This window comes from Penicillium vulpinum (assembly GCF_028829585.1).
Source record: "Penicillium vulpinum strain IBT 29486 chromosome Unknown utg000002l_segment0_segment0, whole genome shotgun sequence".
Classification (NCBI taxonomy): Eukaryota; Fungi; Ascomycota; class Eurotiomycetes; order Eurotiales; family Aspergillaceae; genus Penicillium; species Penicillium vulpinum.
This window is the reverse complement of record NW_026643242.1, coordinates 2,957,565-2,977,857: the sequence shown is the minus strand read 5'-3', so window position 1 is coordinate 2,977,857 and position 20,293 is coordinate 2,957,565. Positions and strand designations below refer to the sequence as shown.

General features: G+C 48.4%; 8 protein-coding genes across 8 annotated transcripts; 5 read left to right on the top strand and 3 right to left on the bottom strand.

Annotated features, from left to right (window-relative positions):
* Nucleotides 1-1,672: 1,672 nt before the first annotated feature.
* Nucleotides 1,673-4,564, top strand: N7479_004185 (uncharacterized protein; the record flags this gene model as incomplete). The annotated part of the gene is made up of 1 exon (XM_057251882.1): nt 1,673-4,564. The coding sequence occupies one exon, from the start codon at nt 1,673-1,675 to the stop codon at nt 4,562-4,564; it is 2,892 nt and encodes a 963-aa protein (XP_057111207.1).
* Nucleotides 4,565-5,001: 437 nt separating this feature from the next.
* Nucleotides 5,002-6,237, bottom strand: N7479_004184 (TFIIH/NER complex subunit TFB3; the record flags this gene model as incomplete). Its single annotated transcript, XM_057251881.1, has 3 exons — nt 5,002-5,836; nt 5,905-6,145; nt 6,201-6,237. 3 exons carry the CDS (start codon nt 6,235-6,237, stop codon nt 5,002-5,004), a joined length of 1,113 nt encoding a protein of 370 aa, XP_057111206.1.
* Nucleotides 6,238-6,435: 198 nt separating this feature from the next.
* Nucleotides 6,436-8,214, top strand: N7479_004183 (prefoldin-like protein; the record flags this gene model as incomplete). Its single annotated transcript, XM_057251880.1, has 1 exon — nt 6,436-8,214. One exon carries the CDS (start codon nt 6,436-6,438, stop codon nt 8,212-8,214), a length of 1,779 nt encoding a protein of 592 aa, XP_057111205.1.
* Nucleotides 8,215-9,612: 1,398 nt separating this feature from the next.
* Nucleotides 9,613-10,161, top strand: N7479_004182 (uncharacterized protein; the record flags this gene model as incomplete). Its single annotated transcript, XM_057251879.1, has 3 exons — nt 9,613-9,627; nt 9,868-10,062; nt 10,120-10,161. 3 exons carry the CDS (start codon nt 9,613-9,615, stop codon nt 10,159-10,161), a joined length of 252 nt encoding a protein of 83 aa, XP_057111204.1.
* Nucleotides 10,162-10,539: 378 nt separating this feature from the next.
* Nucleotides 10,540-12,648, bottom strand: N7479_004181 (protein kinase IKS1; the record flags this gene model as incomplete). Its single annotated transcript, XM_057251878.1, has 2 exons — nt 10,540-12,544; nt 12,593-12,648. The coding sequence occupies 2 exons, from the start codon at nt 12,646-12,648 to the stop codon at nt 10,540-10,542; spliced, it is 2,061 nt and encodes a 686-aa protein (XP_057111203.1).
* Nucleotides 12,649-13,041: 393 nt separating this feature from the next.
* On the top strand, nt 13,042-15,507 carry N7479_004180 (uncharacterized protein; the record flags this gene model as incomplete). Its single annotated transcript, XM_057251877.1, has 4 exons — nt 13,042-13,714; nt 13,765-13,789; nt 13,841-14,404; nt 14,460-15,507. 4 exons carry the CDS (start codon nt 13,042-13,044, stop codon nt 15,505-15,507), a joined length of 2,310 nt encoding a protein of 769 aa, XP_057111202.1.
* Nucleotides 15,508-16,279: 772 nt separating this feature from the next.
* Nucleotides 16,280-18,446, bottom strand: N7479_004179 (putative GTPase NOG2; the record flags this gene model as incomplete). Its single annotated transcript, XM_057251876.1, has 3 exons — nt 16,280-17,122; nt 17,537-18,284; nt 18,349-18,446. 3 exons carry the CDS (start codon nt 18,444-18,446, stop codon nt 16,280-16,282), a joined length of 1,689 nt encoding a protein of 562 aa, XP_057111201.1.
* A 364-nt stretch (nt 18,447-18,810) lies between these two features.
* N7479_004178 (uncharacterized protein) lies at nt 18,811-19,680 on the top strand (the record flags this gene model as incomplete). The annotated part of the gene is made up of 1 exon (XM_057251875.1): nt 18,811-19,680. One exon carries the CDS (start codon nt 18,811-18,813, stop codon nt 19,678-19,680), a length of 870 nt encoding a protein of 289 aa, XP_057111200.1.
* Between the last annotated feature and the right edge of the window lie 613 nt (nt 19,681-20,293).

Sequence of the window (20,293 nt, the reverse complement as noted above, 5' to 3'; positions counted from 1 at the left end):
CCAAATTTATAAGTTATATATGTATTTCTTGTATGGATTGAAGATCCAAAACATAGAATCCAACCCTGTTCAACTTGAAAGAACGTCGGAGAGCAAATAGTCCAAAACTGATGGGGATTTCTTCCAACTAGTGCCGGGTCTTGGCATTTAAGGTTAGGCGCCCCGCCGCCATTGTATCTCATTTTGGGGACAAAATCGGCAGATTTGAGACTAAAAAGGCGGGAAATATGTGAAATATAGCCAATAGAATCGACAAAACTCTTATGGTCGCGTGGACAATACGTCTACCTAGGTCTAGGCACCATCTGGGCACTTTAGAAAGGAAATTCGATAGTATAGACGAGGACTAGACCCAATTAGGTAGTTTTGGCCTTAACTATGGAATCCGGGAGCGACCTCGGGGAAATTCATCGAACATCGTCTACTCCCTACGGAGTTCAAAAAAATGAGGCCGAATTTCATGGGACTAGACTGTACGGAGTACTTCGGCATATCATACCCTAGTATAAAATTTATCGACCTTCAAGATACATAACCAAAGTCTATTGACAACACTGACAGTATCGCGATTTTCAGCTTTCTTTTTCTGTTCATAGTCCATGCTACGGCTATTTATTTGGTATTCTGGTATTTCAATAATATATTCAAAAGATAAGGTATGAGGCATATGAGATTTCTTGGATTTTCCCCATCGGCTTTTTTATATCAAAATTCGGGAAATTCGTTATTGTCCGATTTAACGCCGATTTTACTATGGAGCACCATAGTAAACCGATGAAGTGCTGCCCTTCTTTGCACCTAATTATTATTCATTGAGCACGAAAGATATATTTGATAGAGGCAAATACACGGCACATCTAATATCGAATTGTAAACTAAAAAATATTGAAAATTTATTATCATATCAATTTGCCGATAAACTACGTTGAACATAGTATTCTTAGTAGCGTTTATATGGACAGGATGTGTCAACAGACCTTTGGCGCCCTATGAAGTTAGAATATATGTATGAAGATATATATGTCGTAAGAACGTCTGTTTCGGACATTGCTAAGGAACATTAACTATATTGAAAGAAAGAATCTATGGTGTATATGCATTTATGTGTCTACTTGCACTTTTTTTGTATACATATGTATACATATGTATATATATAACCATGTCGTGCTGGTTTTTGAATATTGTCCTCTATCCTTTCATCAGATTAAACATATAGGATTACTGCTAGTATATTGGAGCAATTGAGCTAGACTTATGTTATATATTAGCATATTTCTCTTATTTGGTTACTCTATTGTGAGGGTTGAGCAAATTTACCTGGTACCTAAGTATCCTTTGTATGGGAAAGTCATACAAAATATACCTAGATCCTAGAATATTTGTCTAGGGAATTTTGTGCCTACTAGAATGCATGAACACTGAATGATAGTTCGTTTTATAGCATGGTTGAAATTATTCTAAGAAAATATAGTGAAATAGTAAAATATCAACCATCTAGATAGGTAGAACTAGAGAATAACAAGTTGAACAATCCAATTCTGTGTAGTTTGGCTGTGTGGGGGGCAACCAATCAGAATTCCCGGGGTTGCCGAGACGCGCCCGACCCAAACATTTCGACTTTGCTCCAAAACAAACCAGCTCCAATCTTTAACTTGACCCTTGTCCTCTTAGAATGCCTCCAATTAACAGAAATTCTGGGTTGAACGACGATTCATTTTCGCTCACCAATTTGGATGACGAAATAATGGGCACTTCGACACGACGTGTCGACGAGGAGCTGGACTACGATATCAACACATCAACACTTGACCGTGCTTTCCCCGAATTTTCGCAAATACAGACCTCCGAAGAGGAGGAACAGGAGCTAGGCGACGATCTTTCACATAGCGATCTCGACATGTCCGTTGAGTTGGGACGCGCAGCTACCAAACCAGTACGCGACGACTCGCGCAGCTCTATGATGAGCTTTGAGAACAGTGTACGCTCATCTTCGCCCGCAATCCGCGTTGAATACCCGACACCACAAAAGCCAGTTGCTGCCACGCGTCCTTCGCGTCGCGCAGTCAGTGAAAACCTACGAAAGAACGCCCAAGTGCGACGAGCGACCCAAGCACAGAAAGAAACTATGAGCCCCCAAGTCTCGAAGGCTCAACGCGACCAGCGCCGGACATTCTCTGATATGCATGCGAAAGTGCGTGACAGTTACGAGGGCTCATTTTTGGGAGACGAACGACCTGCCCCTATCGCGACGAAGACGCGTTCGACGCGTTTTGGAAACGTGAACACCTCACAGGAGATCGCAGACGCAATTGAGCGAGCGTCTCGGGACGCCTACGCAAAGGAAATGCGCAAATCAACTTCTAACTCTGCAGGGACTCCCCGCAAAAGCAGTGCAAATGCAGCCAACACCAACACTATTGGTGATACCATGACCCATCAATCATTCCTTCTTCCCGACCTTCCTAACATTTCTGAACTCGTCTCCGGTGTGTACGAAGATGGCACACCCGTCTACTCGCGACAGGGAAAGATGCGCTCCACCCGATTTGTTTCTCCACTTCATGATCACACAGACGTGTCTCTCCCCCACGATCACATGCCGCTGGATGCAGTGCCCGTCCCCGAAGATGAAAAGGCCTTGTTTGTTCATTTAAGACTACTTCAGGATAAGGTGGCAGAACTGGAGATGTTCAAGGCCGAGGCAGAGAGGAGAATGGAAAGCTATCGCCAGGAGAATTCATCTTTGAAGGCGAACAGACCTCGCCAGTCCTCAGCGAAGTACGAATCAGAGGATAATGCGCATAGAAAGGGGTCTAAGCGCCTGGAAAATGAGAACCAGAAGCTAGACGCAGCCAATATCGCTTTACAAAACCAGTTGGACATTGCCGATCGAAAGGCCCAGGTCCAAGAATCTGCTATCAAGCGCTTGAACCATGAGAGAGAGTCGGCTATCTCACAACTTGGAGCTGCTTATCTCGAAACTCGGGAGCTGAAGGCCGAGAACGAGGAATTGCGACAGGAGAATGCGGATCTCAAGTCACAGATCAGTCGATCCTCGGGCCACAAGGCTCGCGAACAGGACACTGCCGAGTCTGAAGCTAGTTCAGCTGTGTCTGATGATGTCGATGACAGCCAACTTTACACCGAGCGTAGCGGAGACTATAGTCGGAGCACCAGAGACACTACATCGAAAAGCAACCGTTCCACCACGAGGGCCAGACGCCAGGATGACTCCCGCTCCAAGGTATCTACTCAAGTGGATAACGAAATTTCTCGCCTCGAAAAGGAACGTGCCGATGAGGCTCTCTTCTCTATTGAGATGCGCAAATCAACTTCTAAGTCATCAAAGTCAGCTGTGCCTCGCTCTTCCGAATCAAAGACCTCCCGGAAACAACCCAACACGAGCAAACAGCGCGTGAAGCGAGTGGTAGTTGAAGAAGTGACTGGACCGGAGGTGTCCGAGCAGACCAAAGCTTCATCTGAAACAGAACTTACGTTGTTGAGTATTATTGATGAACATGAGATCTCTCGTCTACGCAAGACATTGGAAGAAGAAAGAATTATGCGCAAACAACGACGTTCGAGTGCCCCCAAGGAATCTAATCCTGCAGAGACTATCAACTCGACCAGACAGAGCATTTTGAAAACTTCTGCCCCTCGCAAGTCGTCTCTTCGCGAACCCAAAGCAGAAATCCCTCGCCCAGCCTCGGCTACTGGAGATATTACCACCGCCTCAAAGGCAAATACCGATAGAGATATTAGTCTCACAGTACCAATTGCAGAGCGCTCCCGGCGCCATTCCGAAAATTCGTTGTCCGCAACATCCCAGCGCAAAAAGCTGCGAAATTTCACTGACATGACCTCCGCTTTCATCCTTCCTGACATCACCCTCCACCACGTCGACTTGGCAGCGGCTGATCCATCCAAGTTGTCGCAAGCCACCCAGAAAGCATTGGACAGCATTGCTCGACACAATGGACAGAACTGCACAGTTTGCAATGGCCACTCTACTGACGGTACCTGCAACCACGAATCCGTGAAGGTCACCAAACCTATTCCCGTCTCAGACCGTATGCCCAAGCCATCCGTCTGGAATGAAGAACCAACTATGCGCCCCTCGCAACCCCCTGCCATTGCTCTTGCTATTGTTCTTAAGGGTCTGGAGGACGAGCTTTCTCACCTGAAGATGCAGCTGGCCACATACCAGAGCGCCTATAACAAGCTTGATGCATCGCTCGGCAAGCGCCCGCGCAAGGCTCTGCAAGAAAAGATTGATAAAATATTCAAAGACATCGATATGAAGTCTGATCAAATTTACGCTCTCTATGATGTCCTGGAGGGCCAAAAGCAAGATGGTCGTGAGATGACCGAGCACGAAATGGAAGCGACTCTTGAGTCAATTGGAATTGATGTTGGCATGTCCCAGGCACCTGATATCACTGGTACTACCGATAAGTCTTCCCGTCACGGTCAGATTGACCTGGATGACGAGGAGGATTTGCCCTGGGAGGGTATTGAGAGCACTGGTGAGATGACTGGTCACCTTTCTTTGGGTGGTCACTGAGTTGATGTTTATTGCATCGCGTTGCATGTGTTCATATCATTCTGGTTACTTTGCTGCTACTTTGGCGCTGTTTCATGGAGTCTGGTTCCATCTGTATGTTTAGTTCATTGATTTGGGTGATCGATTGTTGGTTAGGTAGTTCTTGATACTCAAATGTCATTGCGGGTGTACCGCGGCCTTGGAAATAACGTTTTCTATCTGTCTTTATGTAGCGTAGCTCTTCTCTTTCAGATCATTTATTATTTTGTGCTGTCTGTAGATATCAATCTCAACATCTTTGTCAATTTCTTTAGATGATGGAAAATATCATATGCAGTGGCTGGGATACCCCACGCGAACCAAAACAAAACGCCATCGCTAGTATGCTCAGTAGTCCATAAAACAATCCAAATACCATGCAAGTCCCAAAGTCATTGCGAGCCAAGTCGAAGTAGCATTCAGACAGTGCTCTCCCCACTTTCCACGGCCATAGCAGCACCCTCTGTAGCCGTCGACTTCGAAATATTAGCCGCATCCCGCTGTGAAATTTCCTCCCCAACAAAGCAGCTCAACCCAGCAAAAGCCTCAAGCAGGGTGCGCGAGTAGTATTCACGCAAATCATAACCACCAGCCAGCATCCGCACATCATTGCGAATATGATCCAGATACTGCGACGGATAATACGACTGCAGAGAATAGTAATCGCGCTTGTCGGGCACATACCCCATAAACGGATCGTATGGCTTTTCCGGCTCGGGCGTGACAATCTTGCGCAGACCCTTGACAAGCCCCGTATCCGCGGCACCAGCATGCTCCGCCGTAGCAAGATTCGACCCGCGCTTGGTCTCCAACCGCAGCGCAGCCTGTTTCTGTCGAATGCGTTCTTCTTCGCTGCGGCGCGCGGACGACTTCTTGAGCAGCACTTTGTGTCCTTCGCGCGCGATGGCTGCGGCATCTGTCGACGAGCCGGACGCAAGTCTTGAGAGGAAATCCTCGCGTCCGGCTTGGATCTCGCGTCGCTCGGTCTCGTATTCCTGGCGTACGGCTTGGCGGCGCATGCGGGCTTCTTCTTGTTCGAGGGTCATGCGGGCTTGGAATGAGGAGGCTTCCTCGGCTTCTATGGCTTGGTTTGTGCGGATTGACTGCATGTTTTCTGCTGCGTATTTTTGGAGCTGGGCTTCGGTTTTGGCCACGTCGATCCGGTTTACTAGGTTTGCGATTATGTCTTCTCTTTGTTCGAGGAAGTCGTCATAGGCTCGTTTTGAGTCGAACTCTTCTTCGCGGCGGTTTAGACTGATTGGGATATACTGTTAGTCCTTGTGTATTATAGGGTGTTTCGGGGTACTTGGAAAGAGACGTACATGTGCATCACACGCCGCCGGATATCTACTTCTCTCTCAACCCCGATATCTTCGAATGTCTGCTTGCGGAACCGATTTTTGCGCAGCGTCTTGCGACACCCAGCTACAGGGCAGTTTGCGGGACCGGATGAAAAAATGCGGTCCACGCACGACTCGCACATCTTGTGGTAGCATTCGGGGTTGATGAGAAAGCGCATGTCTGGGTTGAGGTATCGTGACGATTTGCAGACAGGGCAAACCTCTGTGAGAAATGTCGTTAGCATTATACATCACGATACATTCAAACAAATGCTTACCGTCTTCATCGCGGCGAGAAGCCGCATCGGAGGCCATTGTGAGAATAAAGTGACGATGGAGAGATGGACCACGGACTGAGTTGAGGCTGATAAGCAACCTATGTGCACGGACCACATCCTCGTCACCTTTTTTTATGACTTTTTCTTTTTGCCTCCGGCAACCCCTCTTTGCTCCGTTTCATTCAGTTAACATAGTCAGTGCGAAGCTGCCACTGCGCTTTCTCTTTTCACAACAATGGGTGTACCGAACCCCAATCTCGACGCTCTCGAGGAGCAGCGCCTCGCGCTCGAAGAAAACATCCTCCAACTTCAGAAATCGCTTTACCACTGGCGAACCTGGGAAGCGGAATACGATGGACTCCGCGAGGAGATTACCAACCTAGAAGATGATGCTAGCACAGATGATTTCCTTGCCGTGGCCCTGGAATTTGGCGGTACGCTGGTAGATCAGAAGGAAATGAAGACAATACTTGGTTCGCAAGGCGTGACGCGGTCTCGCGGGCAAGTTGTTGATCTTCTTGGAAGACGCATCGACTACGTGCAGCAAAATGTTGCGACCATGGAGAAGAGGCTTTCGAAGGCTCAAAATGAGCTGGACGCTTTGGTCTTGAATGATCAGCCACCGGTGCAGGACGGTGCGCATTTCCCGATGCAGGAGATTATGGAGGAGCTTGATGAGGATGGAAATGTCATCTCGAGCAAGATCAATACGCCTGGGAATGATGCTTCGGAATTGCTGGATGTGCTGAAGAAGGCTGGTGTTAAGGATATTCCGGAGACTGGCGGATCGGAGGAAACTGTTGCAACTCCCGCCGATGCTACAGATGAAGGCACGGTCGATGAGCCAGCCAGCTCAGAAGCTGCAGATCAGCAGAACGGTTTCTCAAGCGGCGAAACTGTAACCACACTGCCAAATGGCGCATCCCTGAAATTCTCTCAACCCCAGTCTGTGGTGACTGCCGAAGATCGCATGCAGCCGCCTGTCACGGACGTGAACGAATCTGCAGAAGAAGCAAGACTTCGCCGTGAAATGCTCGATTACGGGATCAACGAGGTGGGGGCTATCGTGGCAGAGTTAGAGATGGATGAGTCTGGCAGTGAAATTTCCTTTGATGAAGACTACGATTACGATTATGACGCGGAAGATAACGAAGACGAACACGGCCGCTCTCACACCCACCTCTCAGCGGAATACCACCAGCAGATGATGGAATTGGAGGCTAGGCTCAATGCCCGAGGCTTGATGAACATGGGCAAGGATACCACGACGTTCCCAGAGGAAGTGCAGCAAGAGATAGCAACACCTGCTGAGGTTGAAACTTCTACTACAGAGAGGAAGAAACCTAGGAAACGTGTTGCATTTGCCGATGAGCTTGATATCGCACCAGCTCCCACACCCTCGGTTGCAGCCGAGAAGGCTCCTGTTCCTATTGCACCGGCCGCACCTCAGGTGCTCGCTGATTCAATTGTTGAACGGACCAGCCATGTCCCGGAACCCTCTCCAGCCACCCCCGCTGTGCCCAAGAAGGCATCGCGGTTCAAAAGTGCTCGGGCCGCTGCCCCAGGTACTGTTAGTGAGTCTGTTACTACCGGGGCTACAGTCGCAAATCCGTCAGAAGTCACCGAATCTCGCCTTCGCAAACAAGCCAACACAGCTCCATCAGTGGTACCGCCTGTCCTCTTCCCTGCGACGCCAAAAGAGCCTAAACCCTTCTCCACACCGATCACTGATATCCCCAATGTCACCGAGAAACCTTCTGCACCTCAATTCCCACTTGACCGAACTCTAGCCGAAAAGGTCTTTGAGCGGCAGGTCAAGCCGGGGGCCGCTGTGGCCCCTGAACTGGACATCTACGACGAAGAGCTTCACCAAAAGCAGATTGCGTCGGAGTTCTTCAAAATGCAAAACCGCATGAACGGCCCACCCAAGGACGACGAGGAACAGTATACTCTCCCTCCTGAGGAAGCTGAACCCAAACGGGTGAGCAAGTTCAAAGCTTCCCGAATGGGATAGTTCTGTAAGAGTTGTTTTGCTATGTATGTAGGCACATGTGTATGTATTGGAAAGAACGACTGTTTGTTTAGTTTGTCTCGCCTGTTCCTTCCTTCCTGCTGCCCCCCCGGGTTTCTATAAAAGCCTCCCTCCTCCCCCCTCTCTTCTTCTTTTCTTCTTTCCCCATACCAACGGACTCAACTTTCTTCAGGGTTCGCCCTCAAGGAATACCTAGGTGCATATCTGCTCTCCCGCACTAGATGGGACAGTATGGTATCACGAAAAACTGACGTCCAAGATCAAAAGAGGGCTTCTCTGGCTGCACTCCTTCAATTCAACTACAACCAAGAAGGAGGGAAATCGTATGCTACTCACTAAGAGCAACTACGAAAGTACTGAATTCTTGGGGATTGGCAAATGGAGTTGTGGTTTATTTATTCCTTCTGACATCCCACATACATAGCTTAACTTGTAGTGAATGCATCCGTGTCTCGATTGTTTCCATCTGTCTCCTATGTCCTGTTTCTGTGCTTTACCTTACCACGTAGTCCCATCCCACTCTTGACGTCTCTTCGTCGTATCTCCACTCCAAGTTTAGATTAATGTAGCTTCTATCCAAACATATATGACTGCATGTCTATGAGACAAGGATTAAACTCTCAGTATGACCATATGAAATCTCATTCTCTATCATAAAATCAACATCTACGCACGACAGAACAAACCAAGCTGCACCATGATTCCCAGCATATCAATAAACAAAGGACGACATGGTCTCAGAAACAGGATGTGACGCCTGGTGCAATCTTCCCCAATCTGGTGACCAACTTTTTGAAAAATGCTTCCTGGATCATAATTCCCTTTCCATCAATTACGATACAAGATGGACTACCAACTGACTTGGTTTTCCTAAACAGACACCAACAACTGACCAACCTGTGAATGCGACAGTTCGTCAGATACTGCCCATTGCTTTTCTCATCGGCCGTGATTGAATGTACCCAAGCACGACTGCCCTCCTCCGTACTGCGTCCCAGCAGCTATTCACCAACGCGGATACCAAGTCTACCCGCAGAGATCGCCTTCGAGATAAGGGAGTTGGATGAAGATGTTGGAGTACACCGTTGACGAGACACCCTCTAGAGTCGAAAGCAATGACATGACTCTGTCCTGCTATATCGAATTTGTTTGTACGAAAGAACAAGACAATACTATCATTGTCTAGGGCCCTGAACTAGTGTTCAATAGATGCTTTTCTTGAAGCTTGGATCTAATGTATTAATACCGCCAAATAACAGACCAGACCAGGATGGAGATAATATCTTCGCTTCGCATAGCCCTTTTTTAATACTCCGCTTGAATGTCTAGACTCATTTGTGGAAATGCCCGAAAATCGAAATCGCCTCTTTCCTGCGAACTATGTCGCATGAGGAAGTAAGCATGTATCATGAGCTCTCCAGGTTGTGAAAATCCCAAGCATTCCAGCCCAGTAGCCGTCTACAAGAAGACAAGTGGATGGTTTCCTCGCACAATCTATGGTTTTCTCCTAGCTGCAATGGTAATCTGCCTTAATCTATATGTGCGTCTCGAATATCATACGACAGTTTTTATAGACGAGAGCGCAGACCAAGGCTTTGTTTCGAGAGAGATCGTCGCACTGAAAACTGCTAACAGGGTTGGGCTGCTAATGGCCATCGTTCGTCAGAATCCTGCATTGCGTCACTGGCGCTGGACTTGGTGGCCCGTAAAGTGGCTGGGCGTCAGGCCACGAGGCTGGGCACACGGATGGATGTTCCCGGGCTGAGCTGGGAGGTACCTTACATGGGGCTAATGCCGGAAATGATTGATGGGTCTGAGACACTGGATTGGGTAAGCCCTTTCATGGAGACTGAGCCGATTGTAAACAATATCTGACTATATTTCCAGAATTTCGCCCTTGAGGTGCCTCACTTAGACCCGGGAAAATGAGATGAGTGGGTTATTTACAGATGTTCCTGGGGTACTTGACCCCCATATGTATTCCTTAGCTACAGCAAAGTAGCAGTTTTAGACATAAGGAAGCAAAGCTGCCCGACTCCTTGTACTTTACCAAAATGCTACATTCACTACATTTTTGGTCCTGGAATTTGCTGTGCAAAATCAAATTCATACTTTTTGTACGTTGCATGAGGGTAGCCGCTTGTCTCCCTCCATGCATGCAATAAAATATATCATCAACCCGTTGAAAATTGACAGGGGCATCATCGTGATAGTGTCGTGTGGACGTACGTACATTGAAAGGGCCGAAAAAGACCGAAAAAGAGATGCAAGGCATACTAACTAGCGTATTCGCAAATTCATATCTGTTCAGCGCCAGATACATAGGGCATCTAGGCGGAAACTCAACCCGACGACCAGTAGGTGTAGAAAGATGGCAAGGGCCTGAGCCCGAATGCTGTGGGTTGTTAAAGTAAATGCTGCAGAAAGGAGAAGAGGGTAAAGAATCCAGGGGTTGACGGCCAGCGGCGAGCATGGATGAAGAAGGGATGCGATTTTGATGAGGAAGAAAGTAAGTTGTAAGACAGGCGAGGAGAGGAGTGGGTCCAAAGATGCTAGGGAATTCAAGACGGGGAAGCGGCTCGGTGGAGGTGGAAGAAGATGATCTTGACGGACTGGTTGAGGCTCGGGGTGGGGTTCGAGGGGTGATGATGATTCACGAGGAGGTTGGGCTGGAGATGACGGTGACGAATTAGATTGGCGACGCCGGACGATCATGTCTCGCTCTTGGCTCAAAGAAGAGCCCTCCTCTGGATTTGTGTCAGACACAGGCGCCGGATTGCTTCGGAAATGACTCGAGTCAGATACCGAGTCACGCCTGAAGGATGTTGGGCTTCGGCGCAGGTTTTTGGTGGGAGAGAGTGTTCGCTCTACTGACGGTTGTTGGCTCGCCACTGGGCGGATTCGATTTCCAGGCAGATCGGAGCTTCCCGTGCTGGCTTTCCTGAAGCGAAAATTTTCATTTGAATTGGCACCAACTTGGATGCCATTTAACACCTCGTCGGCTGAGGGTCGTCGGCTGGGATCAACCGAGAGCAAGCGCTCTAGGAACCTATATAGCTTTTCGGGGAGGTCGGAGCGGATAGCTCGTGCGTGGTCAAATCCAGCCCAGCTGGTGATCTCTGCACGGAGCTGCTCCAAGTCCTCTTTTTCTTCGTTTATGAGATCGGCATTTGCGTATGGAAGAGCTGCAAAACATAGAAAGTAAAGAATCATTCCGAGGGAGAAGATATCAGACTTGAACGTAAAATTGCCGAATGGTCCGTCAGGATATTCTTGGCGAAGAACTTCAGGCGCACAGTATGAAAGAGTACCGGTTGCACCAGTCGATTGGCGCATTGCACTTTGAGTCTGCACCTCACCGAAATCGCTGACCAAAACTCTGATGCCATCACCCGTCTCGTGGAGCAGGCAGTTGTGTGGTTTCAGGTCTCGATGGATGTATCCATTGGCGTGAAGATAACGGAGTCCAGAGGTAATATCACGAAAGAAGGAATAGATTTCATCTAGCTGAAGTGTGCGAGGTCCTCCCAGTGTTGTTCGAGGCTCCGGTTCGCCTTTGGATTTGCGGCGCAGGCGGTCCTTCAATTGCTGCGCAGTGGTCGAGGTTTCAACAGAGGCACAGATGTAATCATGCAAATCACCGGCATTGCAGTATTGCTGTAGAATAAATGCGCAAGGCACACTCGGGCCGAAAGTGCTTATCTTCGCATTTTCCAGCCAGACATGACGGTACGAGACAAGATTCTGGTGCGAGAGGTGCTGTAACAGCTGCACTTCACCTAGAACCTTTTCTAGCCACTCATGATCGTCACCGACAGGAACACGTTTGCAGGCATAGTGGCCAAGGGACACACTATCCAGCACATGCTTCACTAGTAGCACCACACCTTTTCCACCTTTGCCCAACACTCGTTCCTCCACAAAGAACCTCTTGAAGTAATCTGGACTGAATGCCGCAGAGGAAATTCCCTGTGGTGATGGGTGTGGCGAGGAGGTAGGTCGGACGGGGGTATTATTGAAAGGCCCACCGGGGAGGGCGGGATGAACAAGGCGGTGGTGCGGAGAAGGAGGAGTGGAGGAGGTTGCGGAGCCGGGAACGCTATTGTTGAGCATGTGAAAGTAATTTGGGTTAATGAATTCGCCTTCGGGTTCAGTATCCCCACAATGTTGTTCTCTATTATTATCGCGCATTGGGCGATGGCAGAATGGGCAGTTAGCTAGCTCCATATTGTCAATGTCCGTATCGGAGGTATTGCGGAGAACGAGCTGCTGGGAATCATGATCAAAGACAACCACGGAGTCATTGTGCCGCCTGTTCACAATTAGATAGTGTAGTATCACAGATTTGAAGATCACTTACAAAACGACATCAAGGTTTCCCCCATTGTAGGGGACCATAGACATATCGGTGGGCATTCTGGTATTGATGGGGGAAAGCGACGATGGCGAGATGTCGATGACGATGTAGACCTGGGGGCGGTGAGGCTACCGCAGTCGATAGTGACTACCTTGCACATGGAACATTCCTTGCATTCTTATATTCTTCACTTTCTTTACATTCCTTGTTTGTACTCTTTTATAGATAATGAGATAAAAATGAGTTTAATTATGCCCTACCCTAAGAAAACCCAAAGTTGCAGCCCAATAGAGACCAAATCGGCGTACCCCGAGAACTGAAACAGCTGAAACAGCGTAACGAGGATCTATGAGTGGGGTATGTTGTACAGCTCACCCCATGGACAACCCACACAGCCCTTGATCGCCTCAAATAATATACACAAACCCAACTTCAGCCTGGTTTGAATTCAAATGGACCCGATTTCCATCACCGGTCTTGTGATAGAGGTCAGCCGTGTGCTATCGAGCCTGATCAGATATGCCAAAACGGTGCAGGCCGCGAAGTCCGAAATTCGAAAACTCAGCGAAGAGCTATTTGCCCTAAAGGGGATTTTGGAACACCTGGCAGCACAAATAGATGATGTCCCAAAATGGCAAGAATCAGAAACATGCCCATTTGACCGCGACGTCATGGCGAGAGTGTTGCGTACAACAGATGAGTTTCTCCAATCCCTACTCATGGATTTGAAAACGGCTGAGTCCAAGTTTGAGCGCCTTAAGCAAACTCTGAAATGGCCCTTCACACAGACGGAAGTTAGCGAGCATCTGATTCGTCTGGAACGAGTCAAATCATGGCTGATACTGGTTCTCATTGCAGACCATAAGTCGGTGGATCGGGAGATGCAACACGAGATTCGTGATCTGACAAACACATTGAAGGAAGACTTGCAGATTCGATTCCAAGAGCGGAACAAATTGGCCAACAGGGAGCTTTTGAAATGGATAGCTCCTGTGAACCCCGAAAGCTCTCATCTGCGGGCGTCAAAAAAGCAAAGAAATGGGACTGGTAGATGGTTTGTCGACGGCCATCTGAAGACGTTTCTTAGCCAAGACGAAAATCGGGCTTTCTTCCTCTTTGGAAAATGTATGTATCCTTTGCAATTTTCAAGACATTTTACTAATATAGCTCTGAAGCTGGAACCGGAAAAACTACGTTGTTGTAAGTTCCATTTGGCAATCGGATTGCTTCTCATATCTGACGCTTCACTAGTGCGCAAGCTGCTGATGAACTTACTTATATGACTTCTCAAAGTCAACATATGGGGTTTGCTTATTTTTATTGCACAATTAGCGATTTTGCCTCCCAGAATGCAGGAAATGTTCTAGGATCACTTGTGGCACAGCTGTCAGGCACATTTCCTTCAATATTGGACGAGATTCGATCTATCTACAATAAAGGCCCAAGCAATCAGGCGCGTAGATTTCCTATCGAATTATCTGTTCTTGAAGCTGCTATCGTCAAGACTGCTTCCGAAAAGACAAAAATTGTCCTCTTGGTTGATGCAATCAATGAAAGCCATGATATGCAGCTTCTTGAAGCGTCCCTTCTCAGGCTTGCCAGTCTGTCAACGAACGTCCGCGTGCTTATAACCACTACAAACATGAATCACATCAAGCACCACAATGCATCTGTCTTGAACATAAGCGGGAATTCGCGAGGAGACATTGGTGCCTTTATCAAATACCGGCTTGAGACTGATGATATGTTGAGAACTTTGGCACCGGAATTCCAAGCGGAGATTGAATATACTCTTCGTCGAAATGCCGATGGATCGTCAGTATAGTACCCCTCATATTATTCTTTCTGTGGTCTAATTATTTCTTCGCAGATTCCGCTGGCTCCAGCTCTCATTGGACAACCTGAGCACGCAACGATCTGTAAGGGCAATGCGACAGGCCTTGAAGAACCTCCCAAGTACTTTACGCGAGACGTATGCAAATATGTTGGAAAGAATTGCCCCTGACGATTGGAAAATTGCTCGTGAGGCCCTCTTTTGGCTCAGTTTTGCCAAACTGCCCCTTACTTTAAATTCTCTCAACGAAATCGTGGTCACAGACGAGACAAGCACGACACTCGATGAGGATATGATGCTCGTCCCTCCACATATACTTCTCGAAATTTGTCAAGGTCTCATCACTGAGGACCAAGATGGCTGTCTGAATCTTGCGCATGCGTCTGTCAAGGATTTCCTAACGTCTGATTGGATTCGCTCATCTCGAGTCCAATATTTTAGCCTGGATCCTACAACTGCAGACCTGAAAGCCATGCATGGTTGCCTCACATACCTCGGTCTGGACAATTTTGCACAAGGATACCTGACATCCCCGAAAGACCCAGCCAAATTACGAAAGAACCATCCTTTCCTGACTTACGCCGCAAACTTCTGGCCCCAACATGGTGCTTCTTGCGGCTATGGGGATCCCAAGCAAGAAATGATCCATAAATTCTTCGCGACAAGGTCTCTCCCTGGCCGGGGCAATTATGGCACGTGGATACAGGTGTTACTCCGAACAACCGCTAATTCATACACGGAGGATACTGTAGTTATTGACGGAACATATCCTCTATACTACGCTGCCTCGTTTGGGATGGCTCCAGTCGTCAAGACTATTCTTGCTTCTGAGCCAGACATCGACATCAATGCTCCTGGAGGCCGTAGTGGCGCTACAGCAGTGTGGATTGCCAGTCTTCGGTTCTATTTTGAAGTTGTGGATATTCTCATACGTGCTGGAGCTGATCCATCCATTCGGGACCCCGGTACTGGGCTTAATGTGCTTGATCTTTCGAGGATGGCGCCGACTCGTTATCGAAACAACCTTGGTCTCCGACCCATTTTAGCTCGTCCAGCACCTTGGAATGAGAAACTTGGAAAGTGAAGTGGAACTCGGCAATTTTGTTACAACCTGGCTGGTTCATTTAGATTTGACATGTCGCTATTTTCTGCTACTCTTCCCCGTCCGAGATGCATGCGAGCAATAATAGAATAAAATGGAATACGATTTCCATATTTCTTGCGCTGAGAAATAAAAATACACCGAATTTGAGGCCTGTTTTCACCTGTGCAATTGCTTATGTCCACGTATACATCATACTTTAATCAGGTAAGACATGTTGGCACTCCATGAAAACAAGAAGAGTGGGAAGAACCACAACTAATCTCATCTGAAGCTTTTAGTCTCCACAGTGGCTACGCAATTGGATTATAAAGCAACATGTACGATAAAAACTACAATTGATCTGAATAAGAAATGATTAAAGTGAGAATTATTTCCATTCATTTTGATTCCTCATCGAATCGGGTATCTGAGTTGAAGCCGGTGACTGAAAAACACCAAAACTCCAAGGGTTGTACAAATAAAGTACAGGGATGCTCACGCTTAACCACGCGGCTTTTGGATGACAGGCGCTCTTCAGGCCTGGGCGACATGTCGCGAGGCAGCCTTCAGACTTCTGTGCGATAAAAGCACATGCCGGATGCCTTGTGGGGAGCCAAATCCGCCCAATACGGACATGGGGAGGAATGGCTCGGCTAGAAGCTCTGTTTCAAGAGCGAGCATGGCCGATCTCATGGCGGCAGACTGTCTATTTTTTTCGTAGGGCAGAATGGGGATGACACTTCGAGTGCTGTAGAAAACACCGATAGATCAATCACTCCTCCTCGCCACTCTCCACGTCGCTGACCTCCAAGTTGGCGATCGAATCATTGTCGCTGTCCTCGGGATCGACGGTCTCGTCCTGGGCAGACTCAGACTCGGCCTCGGTCTCGGCTTCCTTTGCAGCAGGCTCGTTGTTTTCATCCAACTTGCGCTTGCGGGGCATCTCGCCGAGTGCACCTTCACGGCCCTTGACACCAGCCTCATCCTTCTCGCCATTCTCACCCTTGCCAGCACCCTTGGGTGGGGGTGTGTACCAGGGGATCTTTCCACGAAGGAAATCGTTGATCACCATCTTGGCGACACCATCCAGATCGGCCTCACCTCCCTTGAGGAGACGACCACCCTGGCGAGCAAGAAGCGCAAGCCAGTCCAGGTAGTTTTCCTGGCACTTGATACCGTAGGTGCGCTCCAGGTGGCGGGGCAGGACACGGCGGAGAACAGCTGGAATGTATTGCTCTGGGTTGTGAACGTTCTCCACTCTGCAGACTCCACGGAGAAGAATGTCCTCCTCGGTGTCATTGACATTGGGTGGAACCACACCAGGGCAATCAATGAGATAGATTCTCTTCATAAGGGTGATGTACTGCCACACCTTGGTCTCACCCGGAATGGGAGCAACTGTGCAGACCTTCTTGGCTCGCAGAGTGTTGATGATGGAAGACTTGCCCGTGTTGGGGTAGCCGATCAAGCCAACAGACACTTGCTTGCGATCAGAGTGAAGGGACGAGAACTGGCGAAGCAGCGAGATCAATGAGCCCTTGCCGAAAGAGTTGTTGATATTGGCATGGAAAGCAAGACAAGGGTAATCCTTAGAAAGATGACGAACCCAAGCGGCCTAGTCAAAGATGCAAAGTTAGCAATCAGTCACCAGCAATGAATGAACTATTGTGTAAAAGTAGAATGTGTGGGATGTTACTAAGAAATTCTGCCACAATGCCACCAAAAAAAGGCAGAAGCAGACTTCTACTCAAAAACAAAACACAGCTGGCCCTTGCGACAGGCTTTCAAGACGAAAGCAAGTCAACCTAGGTTCATAACGAAATTCGGTGCGGGCCAGTGTTAATATACCAAAGCTGTAACAGACGGAATTCCATTGAAACAAGCACGACCGGAGTCATGCACGACCGAAGTCGCAGGAAGAGGCCTTGACTTAGCGATGGAACAGGGGGAAGGGGAAAACGCAGGATAGAAATAAAAGCAATAACCAAGTAATAGAAAGGGATAGCGAAGGGGAAACGGTGAAACTTACAGCAACGCCAGTAGGGACGAGATCGCACTTGTTCAAAACGAAGATCAAGTGCTTGTGTGGTGCCTCCTCGCGAACGTATTTCTCAACACTTCTGCAGCGAGTACCATCGGGATCACGGGAATCCAGGACATGGATGATGACATCGGAAGAATCGATGACCTTGTAGAGTTCGTTCCAGATACGCTTACTCTGTCCCTTGTTAAAGATAGCTTCACGGGAGGTAGTGAGTAGACCAAGGTCTTCGACTGCAGCAGTATCATCACCGCGAACAATCGCACTCCCATCGGCGTGGATTCCCTCATCGTTCTTCTCAATGTAGGAGTTCTGCAACTTGGCTGTCTCGCCAGCGAGGTCTTCGAGAGACGACACACCAAGCTTGACACGCTTGCGCTGAGCCTTGGGGCCGAAGGTATCATTGAAAGGAGACGTCTCAATAGCCATCTTAGCTTGGTGTTGCTTCAGACCGTTGACCTTATCATTATCCCGAATCAAGCTCATAGGGAGCTTGTTGGTCTTGAGAAGAACTTGATATGGGTCGGCAGCACGCTCAGCAACAGCATCACGGAACGAGGTCAGAGCCTCTTGTGAAATAACGCGAGAGTTAGCAAACCATTTACGGTTTGGCTCGATGCGGGCTGTTGGCAACTCTTTGGATTGATAACTAGCGGCGACTGTGATATCACCCTGTGCGTTACGGCGAGGCGTGCCATCCTTGAACATGTTCAAGGTCTTAAGTTTCTTGGCATCGCTGGGAGGGAAGTCAGTATTGGATTTTTTAGAATAACAGGGTCTTTGGCTGAGGCTGCACATACCGGTAAAAATTTTCACCTTTGGTCTTGACATTGGCCATGCCATCGTTGGGCTTTCCCTGCCGCACTTTACGAGCGGCCTCCTTCTTTCCTGTACCCATGATAGCGGTTGTGGGTTGAAATATGAAAGGAGAAGTAAGTGCCAGACGAAAAAAAAATCGAAGGCAAGACCAAACACAGAGAGTGGCAGAGTGCAAAGAGAAGAGGAAGAAAAATAAAAGGCGGCGAAGGAATTATTTTTTTTTGGCGCCAAGATATTACCGTGCACGGACCAGGGGAAAATCGCTTCTTGTTTCTTCCGACTTACTCGACCGCGTATCCTCCCTATTATACAGTAATCAACCTCAGGCTACATCCCGGCTTAATTGAAGGTCGTGTCATTGGCCTTTGATTCGATAATTTACTTTGCAATAACCCCCTACCTGTTTTATCACTCCACGGAGTGACAGGGTTGAATTGCGCCGCATGTCTGTCCTCCGCAATAGCCGGACTGCCACTGTGCAGGTCCGTGGATTTGCTTCCTCCTCCAATCTTCGAGTCGGGCCAGAATCCCCTCACTTCATCGATGTGCCGAAGATTATCCAACCCACCAACCCCCGCAAACCTCATGTCAGGGGTACACTACCCGTACCTCGCGAGCTCTTCCCGGCCCGCCGAGCGGACAAGCCCCGGATACAATACCTCAATGCCGCCACACAGCTCCCCAAGTCAGAACGCGTAGTGAGCCCCGACAGTAGCAATCCCGAGAAGCAGGAATGGAAGCACAAGATGGCGGATCTGCGGAGACAGAACCTGCGGGACGGTCTGCGAGACCTGTACTCGCGCAAGAGGTCCGCAGATTCCAAGGTTTTCAGCCGCAGTCTTGAGAGCCAGAATCGGCGGGACCGCATTCTTCAGCAACCCGAGCGTGAGGACGAGCGCCTCACTCGACCATCCACCATCGAGGCAATGGTGCCTCGCAAACAGCCAATTCTGCCCGACCCCAACCGGGAGGAACGCCTTGCGCTCTCTCGGGCACGCCTGGAAGCCAAGCAAGCACAGAAAGAGACAGAGCGGAAGGAGAACCTCCAGTCGTTGTATGTGAATGCTCGCACTTTCATTACAACAGACGAGCAGCTCAATGCTGAAATCGACCGGGTATTCCCCGAGGGCGAGAACCCGGCGTGGCGCAACGATCACCAGCCCGGCGAGAATATCTGGAACCTGGGCAACCCTCCCAATGTGTTCAATCTTGCCCACAAGACCCGCAATAACGAGGCTGTTCGCTGGGATGTCTCTCAGGATCGTGTTAAGAAACTTGCTGAGGCACTTACTGGAGGTAAGATGCGAGAGTAATCGGTTGTTGGTTTTTTTTTTGGCATCATGTACAATATTTATCAAGCTATCGCATTTCAAAACTCAAATCTAGAGATTCTTTGAGATCCTTTCATTTCCTCAAGTCAAGTTCCTAACGTGCTCCAATGCCAGCGCAAGTAAGATCCGTCTAACAGAGAAGACGACTGAACAGTGAGATTATGCGAAAACAAGAAGAAGGCTCACCAAGCTCTTCAGTCCTATCAAAAATATGCATCATAACGTCGTACCCTAGATGTTAACTTGGCAGGGCGGCCACATTTCTCACGGCATCCGTAGTCCTTCGACCATATTTGACAAATGTTGTGGGAAAGCTACTCTAGACCGGGCCAGCATAGGGCGAGTCCTCGCAGGAGCAGCCTATTGGACTTTTCTTTAGGCAAAGCTTTCATCTCATTTTCAACTTTTCAACTTTCGTTTTTCACTCGCTAATTTGGGATGTCGATGTGGGTGACACTTTTAACTAATTCGGGTATGGTTGATGTTGCTGAGTGATTATATACAACATGTACCAGTCGAATCGTTACTTAGAATCCCAATACACAGATAATACATATAGTCTTCGATAATCAAGTGTCCGTATTGCGGTATCTCC